Below are 20,559 nucleotides of genomic sequence, written 5' to 3'. Positions count from 1 at the left end.
CCTGAACTTCTCAGAATTTAAACTAACACAAATTTTTTTAACTACCCCTACCTTGAATGAAAGGTTACCACAGATTTCAATGTAAACAATATGCACATGTTTATTTACTGGTAACATTCCCAAGTTATGTCTCTGTGAGATGGAACACAAAGAGCATAGCTGGGAACTAGTATGTAAACAAAATTAATTTCCTATGAATATTCAAGATCTCACCAAAAGAGGCTTGTTTTGAGAAACAGCTGTATTTACAAAGTGCAACCTATAGGAAGAGATCTCTAATTATATACATGATATATGAGCAGTATAAATAAAGAATTTCAATTCCTGAGTGGCTTTCATCAATTTAGGTGTGCTAATCTGTTTTTTTACATTTCAGATCCCGAGTGGCTGTCCACAAATTTAGGTGTATTAATCTGTTTAGAATGCTGTGGTATCCACAGACAGTTAGGTGTACATATTTCTAGAACTCAGAGTATTGTTATAGATGAATTAGGAACCTCACAACTACTGGTATGTATTAGCCTTATAAAGGAATTATTACTTGTTTTGATTGTGAAATCAATTTGTGAGGGGATGGACCATGGTGATTTCGGGTTTTATATCTGCTCCAGCCTACTATCCCTGCTCTTCCAATCAAGCTTTAAGACAATTTTATTCTAAATATTCTCATCCAAGCACCTGTAATGTGACTTCTTGAGAATACAATTGGGAATGGAAATTGGGATTGTGTCAAAAGAGACAACAACCTCATCTCAGAGTAGAAAACAGGCCAAGGACAATAGTGGGTCTTCAACACAGCAAGAAAATCCTGCACCCAAGAGTCAGCATTTGGCTTCCTAACAAAAATGTATACTAGTTCAGTGAAAATGGACGTCACACTAAACTACAAAACTTATAAATGACTAGAATAAAAAAAACATAAAATACAAAGGCCAGATGCTCCTGATTTGGGACAGGTGTAGAAATAATTATATAAATGTACAGTTAGTCAATCAAAGGCCACACCTAATGAAGAATGTACTGTTACATCTAATTCAGTTTATAGATGAACATTGATATATAAAAATGATACAAGGAAAGGTGGTATAATAACTAGGTAAATTGTCTAGGTAAATTGCGATAAACATATATATCTAGTCTTTCGACTTTAATATTATTCTGGCATTTCAGTGCAAGGGTGGCATAAAGCAATCTTGTATTTCATGTAGAGGTGAATCCGAATTTTTTCTTTCTTATATATATTTATTTTTACTGTTTAAGGAATGACTGTAATATTTTTTCTGTCTATGAAGAAATAACATAAAAAATGTGGTGCACACTGAATAACGCGCGTAGCGGGTTATTTAACAGTGTGCACCATATTTTTTTATGTTATTTCGAATAGACAGAAAAATCTTAGTCATTTCTTATAATTTAATTCTAAATTCCTTTTTAAACCGTAGAAAACCACGAAAAAACGTTGATGACGTCACGGTCACATGACTAAATTATGTCTATGGGCTGATAACAAAATAACGTCAGCCAATCAGAAGACGCGTTACATCCAAAATTAAATTATTACTGAATGAATCCACAGTAGTAACAAGCTTTGAGATCAATATTCTAAAGTTAAAATCAAATTTTTTAGCATCTACTATTTTTTTTTAAATTTCAGCTGGCCAGAGTGGTAGGAAACCAAAACTTCAATGAAATAGTGGAAGCCAAAGTAGATCAGACAATGAAACTAAAACCTTCTAGTCCTATGTATGTATGCAATTATCATTCTAATGCAACATTGTTTTTTACTTTCATTTTTTATTGGATAACTAACACGTCACAAGTGAACTTAATATTTGTGACCATCAAATCACCAATTAATGCTGTAGGAGTTTAAATTACAATACAGTTATCTCTTTTTTTTTTCTTATAGATAATAAATGACTTATCTTGTATGTCTTATGTTGTAATCATTGATTGGTTAAACACTGAATATACACTAAAATGTAGCTCATTTTGGCTGCTGTTCGAAAAATAATTTATTCAGACACATACCTTTAATGATTTATTATATGAAACTAAGGCATTAGTGTGGGACTGCATTTGAGTAGAAATTGTTTACGTACATACATGTTTATACTTAAAAATAGAAGTGCAAATCTTCATAAAATGTTTAGCATCAGGTTGCACCTATGTTGTGCATAAAGTGAGTTAACAGCAGCATACTTGATATATAAACAAATAAATAAGGCATTTATGAAATAACGAATTTTAAAAAGCAAAGTGCAATTTTTATTACAGGTTGCTATTTGTATGGGTGTTGATAATTGACTTTCCAGAGATCTTTTCATATACAATATACTGTTCATTGACACACAAAATATGATGTCATCATTTCATAATGCAATTTTATTCTACAGGGAAGAAAGACTCCATTATATTAAGGCCAAATATGAGCAACATAAGTATGCAATAATAACCAGCACCGACAAGGAAGACCTTAAGCAGGACTTAAAACAGGCAATAATACAGCAAGATATAGGAGCTTTAATTCAGGTCTATGCAGAGGGGGCTGATCTAATGACAGAACTGCCAGACGATGTAAGTACCTGGGGGGAGGAAAATAGAATTGCTATACTAATTAATCATGCTGGCAGAGGACTAGGTAATTATATAAGCTGGTAAAGTGTTAGGCATATCAAATGTATTTCATAATTTTCTAGTTTGCAGAATGATATTCACACTGGGAGTATGGCTTGTTTATTAACTATTTGTCTTCAAAATATAATGTTGGGCGAAGATTTTTCTCTATGTTAATTTTTGTCAGGTTTTCCTAGAAATTTCCCAATTTACATTTTGAGGGGGATACTGACCCGAAAACACAACTCTTACGCAAACAAAAGAAAATTCATGTTTGCAAATGCTGCAGTCAAAAAGTCTTACAGCAGATGCTTTGAGTGTGTAGGTAAAGGCAATATCTTTGGTTAGCTTTCTTGTTAGCTGAACTGTGTAGTCATTATAGCTAGGTAAACTACCCTCCTTTCAGAGTAGACTATTATAACAGATAACCAATCTATCTGTCTGTAGAACTAGACTACTCTGAAAGGAGGGTAGTATACCTAACCTGATAATGACTTCATGGTTTAACTAATAAGTAAGCTAACCAAAGATTCTACCTTTACCCACACACTAAATGTATTCTGCTGTAAACTATTATAAAGAATACTGTTGTCCAGGTCATTAAATTTGTTCTAGGTCACTGTTTTAATTCAAAAAGGAAACATAAATTTCGATGCTTTTATTAAGTGGTCATTGGCAGAGATATATGTTTTGGGGGGAGATTGTACTTAATAGTTCTATTATATTAACATATAAAGTCATGATTTAACAACAAAATAATCAATTATTATTGTTGTTTCAGGAAAATTCAGGGACAGCACTTCACTTAGCAATAGAAAAAGAAGATGGGTACTCATTGCATATCGTAGACTTCATTGTACAGAATAGTCATTTGTAAGTGAATACAGTGGACTTTATTTTACAAAATAAGTCGTTGTCCATCCCCCTTACATCAATTTGTAGAGACATTTGACAGAAACACAGGTCAGCCATTTATCGTCCCCTCCTGACGGACTATCATTCAGAAAGCTCTTATACTGTGGATTTATATATTTTCCTGTATACCAATTTTCAGTGATTTAGGAATAGTTAACATTTTCATGGATAGTTTTAGATTACATGGTTTTCCTAATGTCTAAATATATACCTATAGAAAATTTGCAATATGATAATTCTTATATGATTTGCATATCTATAAATACTTGAATTGGATTGGTCAATTAGAATTTTTTTCGAAGTTTACACTTCGATATACCATGTTTCCGAAACTACTTTTGTAATCTATTCATGCGCGATACACAAGCTTGCAGTGATTCCGGGATTTTCAGCAAATTGAGATTTAAAAACAATTGCATAATAGTTGTGAATATTCTAGTGCATATATAACAAAAAAAAAAGAAAGAAATTTAAAGCACTAAAGCTTCGAAAATGTATAAAAATACAATTTAATAAAATTCCGCGAAATTTCATGAAGGATTTGGCGAATTTACGTCATGGCAAAACACGACGTCATACGAATGGAAATTTTAAAGGGAAAGATTATTTCGTTACGTGTACGCTTCAAATTCGGATAACATTTAATTAAAATGAAGTTTTTGAGGTAGGTGCTATTTCATTTAAGATTCCGTTGTATTTATCGGACATTTATGGTTTTTAGAAAGTCAAGATGGCGGCGTACTCCTTAGTTACGACTTGCCATTGTGCTTTTGATGGTAAATATATATAGTAGCCATCAACAAAACAAATGTTTATTAAATATCACAAATGTTTGGCTGAAGAATTATAAGGATTAAACACATTTTTTCTAGAGGTTATTGATGTGTAAACCGGGGCGATTAACTCACAAACTGAATAAAAGTCCGAAGGACTTTTATGTTGAGTTTGTGAGTAAGATAGCATTCATCGATTTCTTGGGTACAGGTTACTCACAAAATGAAATATTCAATATAGGATTAAACACATTTTTTCTAGAGGTTATTGATGTGTAAACCGGGGCGATTAACTCACAAACTGAATAAAAGTCCGAAGGACTTTTATGTTGAGTTTGTGAGTAAGAGCCCCGGTTTACACATCAATAACCTCTAGAAAAAATGTGTTTAATCCTATATTGAATATTTCATTTTGTGAGTAACCTGTACCCAAGAAATCGATGAAAATTGGTATCCAAAAAATTATAATGAATCTGTAGTATCTTGTTTCTCCTCTAAAACAATTTGATTGAAAATGAATGCTATCATACTTAGAAGACATTTTTGCCATCATGTGTTGTTGACCATGTTATACTTAAACTTTGATTTGACCATTTAGGTGGAGTTTTATTTAACCATGTTCAGACTATTTCAACACAACAACTTGCTCTAAGAACAGCTTCTCTGGCACTTACTGACAGAAAGCTCTTATATTGTGAATTCATTTATTTTTTTGTGGGCACCAATTTTTGTTTATTGAAAAATGTCTGTATTTTTGTTGATATTTGATTTCATCGTTTTGTCTAAGTCAGCATACAAAAACCTATAGAAGTTTAGCAGTTCATTGAACATTTAAGGTGGATCCCTACAGATCATGCAGAAATGACAATTTTTTTATCACTGTTCAATTTTTCTTAAATTTTTCATACATGTATATGAAATGCAATTGCCTCTTTAAAAAATTGAGTTGAAAATATCATGTCACCAGATTCTTTTCCATGGTAACAGTCACCAAATTTGGTACATCACAAATATGTATGAATACATACCTGCAGTTTATATTCTGGATTTTTTTCAAGCCTTTGAAAGTATTTTAAAGGTTTGTTCTTCATTTATCACAAAAATAATGTTAAAAATGTAAATAAAACACAAATAATGGCAGTTTTATACATATTTGATAAATCCAGCTCCATTTCATCAACACTGCTGCACACAAAAAAAAAATATTCAAAATTTGTATTTTTCCTAAATTAAAAAAAAATTAGTCCATTGAGTTTTTTTTTAAGATTTGACATAAGATGGTCAAAACAATGAGCTTTAAAGAAATAAAAAGTAAAATTTAGGTCTGAAGGCTATTGTTTTGACCTAAAACCGTTTTTGTTACCGCTGCCGACGAAGTGATCAATAGCAGTTTTTTGTATATCTTTCAAAATTGTGTAAAACAAAGTGTGACACAATTTGTCATATCTTTTGTTAAACCTACACAGATCAATAAAGTTTTACATGACAGTCTAATGAAAGCTATTTGTTGTTTCTATGAACAACGGTTACCATGGCAACAGGACAAGAAGTAGGAAAATTCAAGTTCTTATATTGTTCTGACATGCAAGAGTTACTACTAACAGACAAAAAGAAATCAAATACCATGATTTCAGAGCTGCAACCCATGGCTTCTATGTAAATTTAAACGAATGTCATGATAATGCAGCTTTTTAAGCATTGCTATTGTCTAAAATGAGCAAAATAATTCACTTAGTAGTTCGAAAAAATCACCATATATTTTTTTCTTTCAATTATTGATTCATAGGAACCAGTCACGCAAGTAAATAGATACTCAATTTCAAGATGTTTTCACACTGTCCTCAATTATTATTTAATGATTTAAGTTTGATGAAATATACACAATATATATTTTTTAATTGTCATGGTAACATAATCAAAAACTGATGAAAGTATAACTTTATCAAAAGTCTTTCAACTTTCTTTATTTTCAATACCTCAATAATTCAGCAACAATATACTCTTATATTTAAAATGTATATATAGTTTACTCCTCTGATTCAGTCAAATACTGTAAATTCAGAAATGATTACGACATTTTTATTATTGCGAAAAATGCTACAGGGTTATAATCACAATAATCTAAACTCACTTTTTGAAATTTTGTATATCAATTAAACAAGTCTATTCTCAATATCGCAAAATTTAAATTGCGTTTTAGATCAAAATGACAAAATTGCAATAATATGCATGCGCTAATTTCTGAAATTACAGTACTTTCTGATTTATAGCCATATCAAGCATATTTATAGTACACATTGTCCGTGTAAAAATTGTCAATCCTTTCATGTTGAATAGTACATATAGGTTTTAACTTCTCCCCCAATCAGTTTATCATATTAGTGGCATGAGGAAAAGAAAATACCAGTTATTGTGCCAGCTTTATTTGAAAGATCACATCTTGGCATGATATGTCTCTGAAATTGGTATGGTCCACCATGTCCATTGGCAGATGCCAACTGATTGATTTCACTGTTTCTATAAAGATGTCTTGTTTCAAAATCAAAATCCATACATTGATCTATATATATATATATTACAAAGAAACAGAAAAAGGCATTTGCGTATAGTAACAAGCCAATTTTTAAATATATTTAATTATGTTGAAAATTTTTTTAAAAATTAGGAACTTATTTATTTTAGTTGCAGCAATTTTATCTTCTTCATATTAAATGTTATATCCATTGTGTGACTCAAATCCAATTGGCACATACTTGTTTTTGTCTTTAAAAATACAAAAGAATTATTTCTTTTTTTATCAATTTCAGAAATAGTTTAGGTCATAAAAACAAACAAGGCAATACTGCTTTACATGTGTGTTCATTGTTAAATAAAACCGAGTGTATGAAACTTATCCTACGCACCCAGCCTGAGCTTGCCAATGTAGAAAACAACGATAGCCAGACACCGCTGGACATCGCTAAGGAGAATAATCATGAGATTTGTATTGATTTGGTAATTATAATTGACAATAACTATTTCTATAAAAATAAGAAGCTTGGGTGTGATTGCTAATGAGATAACTCTCTCCAGAGACCAATTGATATTGGAGTTGACAACTGTAGCTCTATGTTTTTTGGTGTTTTTTTTCTTCATGGAATGGATTGTTGTTTGACCAAGTTTTTGTCAGTTTTACATGTAAAGTGTCATTAATTTTGCAACTTATCCATACTACATAAACTAAAACTAAATGTGTTTATAATCTTTATTAACATACTATTTTAAAGAAACAAAATAAAATAACACATATGACACTAGAGTAGACATAAAATTTTTATTAGAATAAATCATCATTCAGTATATTGTATGTGGATTAGAGACGTTCATCTTTCTTCAGGGATTTCTTTTACTGATCTGTTCTATCGATGTTATTTGACTCTGTCATTTGGCATTTCGGATATAAGCATACTCCGCTTTATTGCATAATTTTGTCTGACAAATAGGCTATGCAAATAACCGGAATCTACTGTATAAAAAAAAGTGTTTTGTAACTTCATAGATTGCAGTTATCTTTTATAATGTGGATTCCTTTGTTTTGAGGGAATTTTTTTCGATAGGACCATAAACCATACTTGGGACACTGGGAAGACAATTAAAAAATCTAAAATACAATTTGGTATCAAATACTTTTCATGAGCAGTGTAAATGTCTGTAAAAATCTGAATTGCCTCTATATATATAGTTACCTAAATGTTGGTGCCTTCCCTGGGTATACATTAGAATTGGGTCATATTGACAAAATAGACACTTATGGTTTACTTTTACAAATTTAGATTTGGATGAAGAGTTGTCTCATTGGCACTCATACCACATCTTGCTATATCTTCTTAGTACTTTTCAAACAATAATGGAAATCTATCTATATGTATATGGTGGCTTTGTGCTGTCTTTTGGTCCAGTTGTTGTCTGTTAGACATGTTTTCATTCTCTATTCTATTCTGTTTCAGTTGAAAGCAGCTTTACAAGGCAGGAAGGATGTATTTGGCAATGTTAATGTTGACTGGGATCTAACATATGTAAGTTTTTGATATTTGATTACCATCTATAGGTCTATATGTGCAAGGCTAATTATTGTTAAAATGTGATATGCAACTTTTTTGTATTCTTTTCTATAAAATGCTTGTACATTTATTTCTGATCATTTATGGAAATGGAAGGAAATGTGCACTGCATTTGTTAATTAAAATGTGGCATTAATACAGTGAGAAAAATACAAAGGAACTTACTTATTTTTTCATATTTTGCTTGTTTTCTAAAAATACTGGCCTCATGGTAACAGAAAACTAACCAAGCTTTCAATTTACAGGATACTTTTCTTTTGTCTTTAATTTAAGAGCTGAGGTGGTGCAAAGCAAACTGTGACCTGTTCTATATTTATATTTTATAGGAAGAACATTTTGGCGAAGACCAAGGGTACAGTGATGATGATCTTGAGGTTAGTAATTATTTTAGCCGGTATTTTCAAGGAAAGTTTTTAATTGAAAATTAGTACATATTTATACAGGTTTATAAAAGTGCTTGCATATTATGTCTTTCTTCAAATTTTTGTTTTTCCTCCAACCCCTTTTCTGAGTTTCAAATAGATTTGAAAGATGAAATGTAGTTGGGCAGTGAAAATGAATAATAGGGAGTTTAAATAAAGTTTCAGATAGAAGATACTTAGATTTATTTCTGTACAGTGAAGCATAATTCTTCTGTCTGAGTGGTAAAGACAATTTTAATGAAGGTAATTGATCACAAACTACCAAATAAGAAATGAAGTTTTATTTATCTCAAATTTCACTATTTTGTATTTCGAATTCCAACACAACAGACAAGAACAAAAAACTATTTCATTACATAGATTTTGTAGTTTATGAAATTTTATGGACAAATAATTACATCTTATGTTAGATATACAAGTTTATGAAACATTATTTCAAAAGAAAATCAAAACAATAACTCATTTTATATTTATTATTTCCCTAGAGTACTCCAGAAAGAAATAATAAAAATAGGTCACGACCACCTAGTTTAGTGACTGGTGCTAGTACATTAGAATTACCCAGCAACCAAAAGGAAGGTTTAGATGCAAGAGATCGTGCTTTGTCACAGTCACAGGCTTTATACATGAAACCAAAAAGTAAGTCATATTATATGTGTTTTTTTTTAACAGAATAACCTTTTGCTTAGTTTGGAAATGGAGAAAATGCAGCAATGAGACCAATACCAAACAACACAAAACACAAAAGATATCATATGGGTCTTCCTCTATAAACTATTGTCTAAACCGAATCTCAGGTTCTAAAGTGCCGCTAAAGTTGTCTAGTGTAGTTAATATACAGGCATTATCGCCAATTTCCTGAGAGGAATTTATTAAAAGAAACCTCTTATCAGGTCCATGTTTCCTGAAAAGCACATTTCCAGATATCACTCTCTTTTTTCCATCAGAATTATAAAATGTACACACAACAAATGTAAGATATGTTACAATTTCATCTTATAACTTAAAATCACCTCAAAAGTAAAGATTATCTTCCCTTTAAAAAAAAGCAAATTACCACAACATTGAATAATATACCCCCCCAATAAAAAAGCCCAGAGATTTTATGAGTTGTTCTACATTTATAACTTAGATTATCATTATTGTCTTGTATAAGAATTTTGATAATTTAAAAAAATTGTAAATTGTAAATCAACAGAGTAAATTGCATGAAACACTCTCAACATACACAGTAGAAACCGGACCATGTTCGTAATTAACCAAAAAAGGGAATAGTTATAATGAGGAAAGATTTTTGTTAGTAAACAAAAATCGTAAAAAAGGTAAAATCTGACTGACTGTTACAAACTGCAATTGATCTTAGATTATCCTAGAGTTAGAACAATACATATAGAGAATTCAAATGACATGTCACCATTCACATGAGAAAGCAGAAAAAGTATAATTTTTTATTTTTTTTTTATTAAGGGGAGATAATATTTGATATTAAGGTGATTTTAAGTTATGAGATGTTACAAACTGCAATTGATCATATGTTGTTCTAGAGTTGGAGTAATACATATAGAGAATTCAAAATACTTTTCACCATTAACATGATAATGCAGAAAAATTATAAACCAAATAATGATAAGAAAAAAAGAAAAGTAAAAAGATTTGCAAGAAATGTGCAGGTCAAGAAAAGAAAAGAAAAGAAAGGTTCTTATGTAAACTAATTCCTACTTTTTTTTGGTGATATTTCATCTGTTAAGATTTATTTTGTGAGTAGAAATAGGACATTTTGAAAAAAAATATCAGTTTAAATAATGTTTTGTTTCCTAGAGTTTACCCATACTAGACAAAGGAGCAGTGTAAGGAGTAGTAAGTAATTTCTCATGTATCAGAAATGCATGAGAATTTCCTCATGGATCTGTATGAGGAACTGCATGATATTTCCCTTCATCTTGTGTTTTTATGGCTGTAACTGCATGAGATGTGTTCACAAATTTATATAAATGTAACGTAATTTAAACTTTGTGTCTCATGGATAACAATTTTTAACTTGATTTTAGCATGCATACTTTTGTTTTCATTTAAAAAATACCTTTGCTGTTTCGAACATATAATACATATCTTCAAGGAATGGAAGAACAAATGCATATACAAACAATTTTAAATTCTAATATTATGTTAATTGTTAGTGAATGTCCAACGCCACTTTCAGCTCATGTGGCTTCACAAAATTGACATTTCCTTCAGACAATTTGATAGGCTATCAAGACAATGCCGATGTTTGTGTGGAATCCTGAATGCTTTTATTGTAGCATGTAACCAATTTCCTTTTTCCTTGAAATAAATATTGGTTTATTCAGACGAAATCTTATACAATACATGTATCAACATGATTAATGTATGTCCTAATTTTTTTGTTTTAATTACTGGTCTATGTTCATAGTCAACAGTCTTTGTTTCATACGTACTATGGCTTCTAGACTGTCATATAATGTATTTGTTTAGGGCTTCATATCGAGAAAAGTTTTGATAGAAAATGTGAAAAAATATATATTAATAATGTAATAAACTTTACAATAACCCAGCTGCTAACACACCTTTGAGTGATTTGATTACCAATATATAAAACTGGATTGAATAGTCTAATAATTTTACATGAAATAATAGAAAGAAAATGTGCATGCCGACAATTATACAAACATTAAACAGTTTTTGTTTGAAGTACAAGAAAAAATAAAAGGATTTTTATTGAAATTTAGTAGAGTTGTAAGTCTCAATATAAAAAAGGAAGTGATATGCATGCCAATGAGAAAACTCTTCACAAGAGACCAATTGAGACATTAATTAACGTTTATAGGTTACTGTATGGCCTTCAACAATGAGCAAAGCCCATATTGCAGTCAGCTTTAAAAGTTCCTTAAGGCTATTGTAGGAAGAAAATGAGATTGAAGAATTTTCCAGCATTCTCTTTCTTGACCTGACCCTTCCAAAATACAACTTATATAGGAAATTATATTAAAACATAGCCACAAACTTCCCAACCCCTCCCCTCAATTGTCATTTTCCATATGCTATCACACACCCAATTTACACATCCTACTTTTGTAGCAAAGGTGACCCTTACAAATGATTAGTTATTCATATATACTCAGTAAACAATGTAATTATTAACTGCAGATTCTGTCCTTTATTATAAAACAAGTTTATCAGATAATAATAATTCTAATTTTATATCATTTTATATTTAGATTTTACAGTGCCTAATGCTGTAAACATGCAAAATATCACAGCTTCTCAGCCAAACTTAGCCATGAATTCTTCAACCAATCATCATGATTCCCTACAGTCACATGACAAGATATCACCCAGTGGTAATGGCCCACCGCTGCCGCCAAGAATGAAGAAACCTCCACCACCGCCACCAAGTGACAAAAAGCATGCAAGAAACAAATCTGAACCTTTCCCTGCAGAGGTCATTCATAGGAGGTCAATCTCCGATCCCCCTTCGCGACCGCCACCTCCAGAATTCAGGAAAACAATTGCTTTATCATCTAGGCCCTCACCACCTCCAGAGATAGATAAAACAGGAGTAGGGTAATTATCATTACTGATAAATTCAGAAACTTTTGTGATGTTTTTTATGATTGTGAAAATTGCCAGGGGGTATATATTGCAAAAATTTAAATTTGTATTTACATTTTGAATGCATTATTGTATGCAGTTTTTCCTGAAATTTCAATATTTAATCTGGCATTTTTGTCCATTGTTGAAAAATTGCAAAAGGGAATGCATGCAAGAATTCCATGTCTCAAATTATGATATATTGTAATGTATCTCAACGAAGTAATAGTAAGTCAAATTGTAAAGTGGTAAAATTTCACAATGGTTTTTAATTTTCCCAAATTTTGCAAAAAATTCTCCCTTTATTTGTGTTTGCTGTAAAAGGAAAATTAGGTAAAAAGAACAAGAAAAAGGTGAAAATAGAACCTCACAGACAGTTACTGGATTAGAAATCATGAAAAATAAAGTGCCTTTATGCAGTATATTTTCCTTGAATGTACAGGGTACAAACCTGAAATACACTTAGGTGTTTTTTTAATATGGGTGAAAAAGCAGTTAGATTATTAACTTATGATGTCCAATCTTTTTTTCCCAGAGTGACCCCTTCACCAAGACCAAGGGCCAAGTCCAACAGTGATGGTAGGTCAAAAATATAAGGAATAATCTTAGAATTTTCTTTGAGCTATTCAATTTCAACATACATTAACCAAAGAAATGCAATTTTGAAATACCATTATCACATATGTCATGCCGTTGACTCAAAGTTTGCCAAGTATACATATGTAATAAAGATTGTGAGCTTTGATCAATTTTGATTGACACTTTCCTTCAAAGGTTTACTGAAAAGAGTTCAAAATGAGAGAGAAAATTAAAAAAATAATTTTGCATAGTATGTATACATCATTGTACATGTTAAAGATTGTGATTATGAAAAATTGAGAATCGTCCTTTGCTTTATTTTTAAATTTCAGACTCCAAATCATCCGGAACAGAAACACCGCCATTACCATTACCTCGCAAGGTAAAATATTTACTTGCATTACATTCATTACTGTTACTGTGGATTCCTTATTATTCGTCAAATATCAATTTTTGTGGATTTTGTGGGGTTAAGGGAAACCCCAAATTTTGATGTGCAAAGAAATGTTAGTATACAGACTTTGGCAAAAAAATGTAAGTATACAGACTGTTGCAAAAAAATGTTAGTATACAGACTTTGGCAAAAAAAACAACCTAAAAATTTTTTGAAAACGCAATTTTCCTCAATACACAAAATTGATATCCACAAAAATAAATGAACCCACAGTAGTTTTTCCAACATTAGCTTTTATTGTCAGCAGTTCATTAACTACAGCACATTTCAAAATAAATACTTCTGATTGACCATTTGTATTATCATGCTTTTATTGTTGTATCCAATTTTTCAAACTGCAGAAATTGAGGCTTTCATATATCCTCTTCATTGTCTTGCATAAGTGACAAATAATTTCTACAGCTCTTCTCTAAAAGTATGCAAAACAAAACTTTGATCAACTTGCTTGCTATGTTTGCTTGGATGTTTGCCAAAAAATAGGTAGGCAGAGTTTCAGTTTGTTTTATATATACTGTGATTTGATGGAAACAGACTACCTACCTGTTCTTTACCAACATCCAAACAAAAATAGCAAGCAAGTTGATCAAAGGTTTGCTTTGCAAGCTTTTATAGAAGAGCAGTAATATAACTTTATTTATAATGTTTTGTTTGATAGCTGTTGAATTACTGCTTTGTGCTGTACTAAAACAGTTATTATATACTTTTATACTTGTTGCTTGAATGTCTTTTATAGACAATTACAGCAGATTTCATTGAGTGTGTAGGTAAAGGTAGAATAGACTAGTCCAGCAGATAACCAATCTATCTGTCTGTAGGACTAGACTACTCCAAAAGGAGGGTTGTATACCTAACCTAATAATGACTTCACAGTTCAGCTAGAAAGCAAGCTAACCTACGATTCTACCTTTACCTTCACACTCAGTGCATTCTGCTTTAATGAATAAAAGAAAGGGTGAGCAAGTTGCAGAAAAATCTGTCACAACTTATTTCTACCCTCATCTCACATTAATTTTCCTCCAAAATGCAACTGAATTAAAACAGTGCTTAGTCTTTCACAATACACCATTGCTTGCAAGTACAATTTCAGATCATCAATTCAGAAATTGATGTCCTGAAATTTGTGGCATTATCCAATCAAAATGTACGTTATAGACAATGTTGCATTGGAATGATATGTTTAATTTTGCCTATTAGATTGTTGTAAATCAGGTAAGAACATTGTTATTTACACCGCACCTGCTTTGTGCTTGCTACTACAACTTTTATTTTGCATTTTGGTAGATTTTTTTTCCCACCAGGGACTTTGTTTTAATGAATGACTTTATATTGCGGCTTGGTTTTGCTCAGTTTTTGTTTGTTTATGAAAAAGGAATTTCTTGAAAAACTGTTTTCTATGCAGGTAACATTAAGGCAAATATAAAACTAAAGGCACCATAGGAATAAGTTTAGCCACAGTATTCCCTTGCCAGTTTTTTGGTTTTTCCTTTTTCACCAAAGGGTTGACTGAGTTTGATTTCCAATTTTTTTTGCATCCTGAGAACAAAAATCTATTAACCACTTTCAAACAGTTGCTTTCTAGAAAATAGTTAGTTGTGGTGTTTCTTTATCATTTTTTTATGCCCTACCTACGATAAAGAGGGGCTTTATGTTTTCTGGTCTGTGGGTCTGTTCGTTTGTTTGTCCATCCGTCAGTCCCGCTTCTGGTTAAAGTTTTTGGTCAAGGTATTTTTTGATGAAGTTGAAACTTAGTACGAATGTTCCCTATGATATGATCTTTCTAATTTTAATGCCAAATTAGAGTTTTGATCCCAATTTCACATTTCACTGAACATAGAAAATGATAGTGCAAATTTCAGATTAAAGTTTTTGGTCAAGGTAGTTTTTGATGAAGTTGAAGTCCAATGAACTTGAAACTTAGTATACATGTTCCCTATGATATGATATTTCTAATTAAATGCCAAATTAGAGTTTTTACCCCAATTTAACAGTCCCCTAAACATAGAAAATGATAGTTTGAGTGGGGCATCCGTGTACTATGGACACATTCTTGTTTTTATTTAAAATTGAAACATCCACATTGTCAAGTTAATTGCTGAAAGTGAGGTTGAGCACCAAAAAATCAATCATCAATCATAAGATTTATTCATACAGCACCTTGGACACAATTAAATTTGCAATTAGGTTTTGCTGAAGAAATCATGAATTTAAACTTTAAAATAGTGCACTTAACAGTAGAAATGTCAGTCAACATTTTAAATTCTACAGTTTTACACCTTTGATATTAGATCAGAGTAGCTAGAAGTGTGTTTTACACAGTAGTATTTTAGAGAGAACATGGTTGATATATACATTGGATTCATTATTATTTGCGGAATACACATTTCATATATTTTGTGGGTAAAGGTTAACCATAAATTTGAAGATTCGACAAAGTACAAATGCTATAGAGGCTTGTATGCAGAATTTGAGAGAACCACAAAATCAAATATCCAGGAATATAGAATGTTTCTTCAATCCATAAGAATATGTATCCACAAAAATAACCGAATCTGCTGTATGTGACCACCAGTTTTAATTTTTCTTAGCTCTTTGGATAATGTTGTTGTAGACTATAGTCTGTTTCATATTTTTGCTAATTTCCAAGTTTGAAACATTCCCTTTAGAATGTAGATGCCATACAGAACTTGTTTTTATCCTATGTTTCTAGACATAATTGTATCGTTATTAAAACACTTAAATGATTTAGACTTATTTATTTCAAGCCTTTCCAGTTTAATTACCATAATAGGAAATATTTCTATCAATTACTGTTAATTTCTGATAGAGCTCTGTAACTAATGAACTACCATAAGAATTCTCATCAAAAATTGTTCTTGAGATGTAGAGTTTTGGATATATAACACTGGTTATTGAAATTTAAGGATATTTAACGGCTTGAATCAAAGAGTGATTGGTATGGCTATTGAAAGAGGGACGTAAGATACCAAAGGGTTAGGGACAGTCAAACTCATAAATCTAAAACAAACTGACAACGCCATGGCTAAAGTGAAAAAGACAAACAGAAAAACAATAGTACACATGACACAACATAGAAAACTAAAGAATAAACAACACGAACCCCACCAAAAACTAGGGGTGATCTCAGGTGCTCCGGAAGGGTAAGCAGAAGAAAATATTCTTTGATCCTAACCTTTGTGAAAATTAGATTGATTATTAAGGACACAAGAACCAATCTAATGTTCTAACTTACTTGGTAGCTAAACTGTGAAGTCATTATAAGGTCAGGTACACTACCTTCCTTTAAGAGTAGACTAGTCTGATAGATAACAAATCTATCTGTATGTAGGACTAGACTACTCCTAAAGGAGGGTAGTATACCTAACCTTATAATAATTACACGATTCAGCTAGCAAGCAATCAAGCCAAAGAAATTACTTTTACCAACACACTCAAGTCATTTCGCTGTAACCATGGTAACACATGCTTGTTGATAGAAATTTTACATGAAGAGTTAAAAGATTTGATTTTTTATTCCAGAAGAAGTCACCAGTTGGTCAGAAGTTTCAGGCATTATTTGATTGTGATGCTGACAATGATGATGAACTGACTTTTGCAGAAGGGGAGATAATCCTTGTATTGAGAGAAGAGGAAGATGATTGGTGGGTAAGTAATCACATGATCAGAAATGACATTGATGAACTTCCAGATTTTATGAAGAGTTGGAAAGTATATAAATGATATAATTGTATAACATAGAATTCACTAGAAGTCGAAATAATTTAGACCCCATGACCTTTTTTCCACATTGACCTCATATAAAATTGCTGACTTTCTTTAAAAAGATAAAAAAAAAAAAAAAAAAAACAACTAAAAAAGTAGTTCTTTAATGGTAGGTAATTGATTAATTATCATTGAGATTGATTGAAGAAGTTTCATCATGCATTATTCACCATCAGAAATTCAATTCTTAGATAGATTTACCCTTTTTCACTGCTATTTGTTGGTTACACATTTTTATTGTATTTTGTGGGTATAGATTTGAAAAGAAATTTGAATATTCAGTCTCATAAGCTTATATAAGGCAAGCAAACTTTGTCAAAACCATAAAATCTAGCTTTATTAACAAATATACATGTATATTTTTCTCCAATCCACAAAAATTGGAACCCATGAAAACAAATGAAACTACAGTTTTCTTTTTTCTTTGTATAAAGTTTGGAAATCAATAACTCACCACTATAACTGACCAAGGTATATTTTTAATTAAGTAGTATATTGTATATTTGTAGGAGGGAACGATTGAAGGTCATCCAGAGAGAAGAGGACTTTTCCCTAAAACTTTTGTACAGCCATTGTCCTAGCATCTGTACATACATAGCAGTATATTATTTAGATATACTTAGATAATGATTCTTGTTGTACCACCTGTTTAAATTATTTATTCTAGTTTAGACCTTTAAAGAAAATACTGTCACTTGAGACACAGTAATGCCTCTGAGTCTTGTCATGAATTTTATATTCAAACATTGAAAAGATGTAACACAGTATAGCATAGAGTATTCCGAAATGATATGAAATATGGCAGACTTTCACTCAAACTTTTATCGTGAAGACTGATATGGTGTGAGAATAGTTTATTGATAAATATGCCTTGTACCTAGTTTTGAAGCTGGTCAAATGCAGTCTATTTGATTGTTAAAAAAGATAATATAAAATAATTATCTTAAATTTAGAATAGATTTGACCACTTGCAAGAAAACATGCATGAGATTGGGTTAGTTTGGCTGTCAAATGTTACATGTACCTAATTTTTGTGTCAGATTTGTGAAATAAGGTCAAATGTCAGAGTGGTACGACAAGAATTAAATTGACACATGATAAGTTTTGAGATTTAACCATATATATAAAAAAAAACTGTTTGTTTAATGTTTACAGTACATAAATGACTGAGAAAAAAGTATTTCCACACAATAGATAGTCTCATGAACTGATTTTTTTTTGCATAATATTTATTCTTTATAATATTTGCTTTCAACAAATGGCTTAAATATGTTAATTTGTAAAAAAAAATGAATACAGTTTGCAGTACTCATAGTGCTACCATTTTATATTATATATTTAACAGATACTATGTCCTCAATTGTCTTGCTTGTTTTTTCCATGGCAAAATTTTTATTAAATGGCTTTTTTTTTCTAATCATTACAATGTAATGATATTATACAGATTATATTTGAACACAAATTTATTTATAGTTAATATATAAAATATTCCTGTGTGGAGGAAGCAGGACTGTCTGTTCCATGGAGCAGTTATCAGTATTAGAATTATTTCACAGCTCAGCTTTCGTTATGTGTGCCTTGGTTTGCTTTGGGTATTATCTAATAATTTTTTTCTTTCATTTTCTAACAAACTTTGTAGGAAGAGAGGTTTACAGTTTTTAGCCTCATAAAGATTGAAAAATAAAAATGAGTAGTGGTAAATGTACATAACCAACTTTAAATGTTAAACATGTTGTTCTGACCTTATTAATGATTAACCTATTAGGAATAATATCAACCAAACCGTTTCTTTCAAATCTTCTTTTTCCCTAGCCTAAACTTGTTAAAAAGTTCAGTTTATGTGAAATAGGTTGAAAATGCAAAATTCATTTTGTCATCTGCTTTTGGATTTGAAATTAAATGCAATCATGTAACACTCATTTTCATTGGTCAATGTTAAGCACCAAATTCTCAATTGATACCTTGTACTGTAGTAAAGAAGTGAATGAGCTGTCATATTGAATTTCTGAAACTTTATATATTATAATTTGAATGAAAATGAAACATCACCTACCTCAAAGACATAGTTTTAATTAAATATCCAACTTTAAAGCATACACACATAAACACAAATGGGGATCCAGGATTTTGAAATGGGAGGGTTATGATAGACAGGATGAGAAGAAGAACCTGTGAAAAGATTGTTAAGCAATTTAAAAGACAAGGAATTATAGTACTCTGTTTTAAGAGTTGCCTCCCATCAATTGGGGGTTTTAATGTTGTAAATAATAAGGCAAGTTTGGTACAAGCTTTTTTCATTGTGACCTCGAATGCTTTCTTTTGGTAAAAAATACTTTGACAAATGTTTTTATTTCTTGCAAAGATGTACAAACTTGAAATGGGTTCTCTGGTAAAATACTGATCAAGTAAAAAGAAAAATATATATTTGATTATTTTATTAACTTGCTGTATTGCTTATGTTAATGGTAATTGTTATGTGTATTACACTGAGAAGTTATTTCTAAAAAAAAAGTGAGAATTAACACAGAATTTTCTGTTTTTCTGAAGTTTTAATAAAAGTTTAAAGGGTAGAGGTCAAAGGATACCTACTCCTGTTCTAGTAGAATAGTTTGTTTGTCAAATTCCTATTTAAGAAACCAAGAATGGTTTAGTGATTTACTTAAAGTGTGTCAAGAATGACCAAAACGTTCTTTTACATGCAATGTTCCTTTTCATCAACTAAGTCATAGTGAAACCTTGCAAAAATATACCGGTAAAATATCAGTGCAATATTCTATTTTAGCATAATCATTGGAAATAATCAGATAGTTTAGATTTGAATATTATCAGTCATTAACACGTCAATCAAAAACATAAACCTATTTTTGAAAAATACTGTAAAAGCAGTCTTTTTTTGTCAAATTGCCGATGGCTGGCAATGCAGAACTTGTTGGTAAGATTTTATTGTCATGTTTTTTCAATCTTGTTAATGATTTTCATCACACAGCAAATTACTCTTGAGATTTTTCTTAATTGAAAAATTAGCATGAAATTGTTCAATGAGATAAATCATGAATAATCCTTGTTTTAAAAGAAAAATTACAATCCCTTTAGATAATTCTGAGTCTGATGAGTTGTGGGTAATTTTATTGTTGCATAAGAATCTGAGACTGTGAATTTAAATTCAACACTAATTAAATCGGAAGAATTAGGTTGAATTTTGTCATAGGGCATCAAACTAATTAAAACTTTATTATTTTTTTGTTATTACTAACAATGTTAAATAGTGCAAGAATACGATAGAGAATTGTTGTAATGTTATTTTGATCCAT

At 30.8% G+C, this 20,559-nt stretch overlaps 1 protein-coding gene across 12 annotated transcripts in view; it reads left to right on the top strand.

The window, feature by feature from the left end:
* The window catches only part of LOC139498219 (arf-GAP with SH3 domain, ANK repeat and PH domain-containing protein 1-like), a 42,327-nt gene extending 22,001 nt beyond the window's left edge, over positions 1-20,326 (top strand). For 3 of the 12 annotated variants that reach the window (XM_071286581.1, XM_071286577.1, XM_071286579.1), the window contains 14 exons: positions 377-510; positions 1,655-1,743; positions 2,397-2,577; positions 3,398-3,489; positions 7,112-7,298; positions 8,291-8,359; positions 8,731-8,778; positions 9,312-9,465; positions 10,645-10,683; positions 12,063-12,408; positions 12,971-13,014; positions 13,347-13,396; positions 17,006-17,131; positions 17,758-20,326. In XM_071286581.1, coding sequence (XP_071142682.1) covers positions 377-510; positions 1,655-1,743; positions 2,397-2,577; positions 3,398-3,489; positions 7,112-7,298; positions 8,291-8,359; positions 8,731-8,778; positions 9,312-9,465; positions 10,645-10,683; positions 12,063-12,408; positions 12,971-13,014; positions 13,347-13,396; positions 17,006-17,131; positions 17,758-17,829 — 1,631 coding nt within the window. In that variant the 3' untranslated portion in view covers positions 17,830-20,326. Of the gene's footprint in view, positions 1-376; positions 511-1,654; positions 1,744-2,396; positions 2,578-3,397; positions 3,490-7,111; positions 7,299-8,290; positions 8,360-8,730; positions 8,779-9,311; positions 9,466-10,644; positions 10,684-12,062; positions 12,409-12,970; positions 13,015-13,346; positions 13,397-16,986; positions 17,132-17,757 lie in introns of all 12 variants that reach the window. The other 9 variants (XR_011657849.1, XR_011657848.1, XM_071286582.1 and 6 more) reach the window with 6 other exon arrangements.
* Positions 20,327-20,559: the final 233 nt, after the last annotated feature.

The sequence above is a fragment of the Mytilus edulis genome, chromosome 12 (genome assembly GCF_963676685.1).
Source record: "Mytilus edulis chromosome 12, xbMytEdul2.2, whole genome shotgun sequence".
Classification (NCBI taxonomy): Eukaryota; Metazoa; Mollusca; class Bivalvia; order Mytilida; family Mytilidae; genus Mytilus; species Mytilus edulis.
This window is presented reverse-complemented; position numbering and strand designations above follow the sequence as displayed.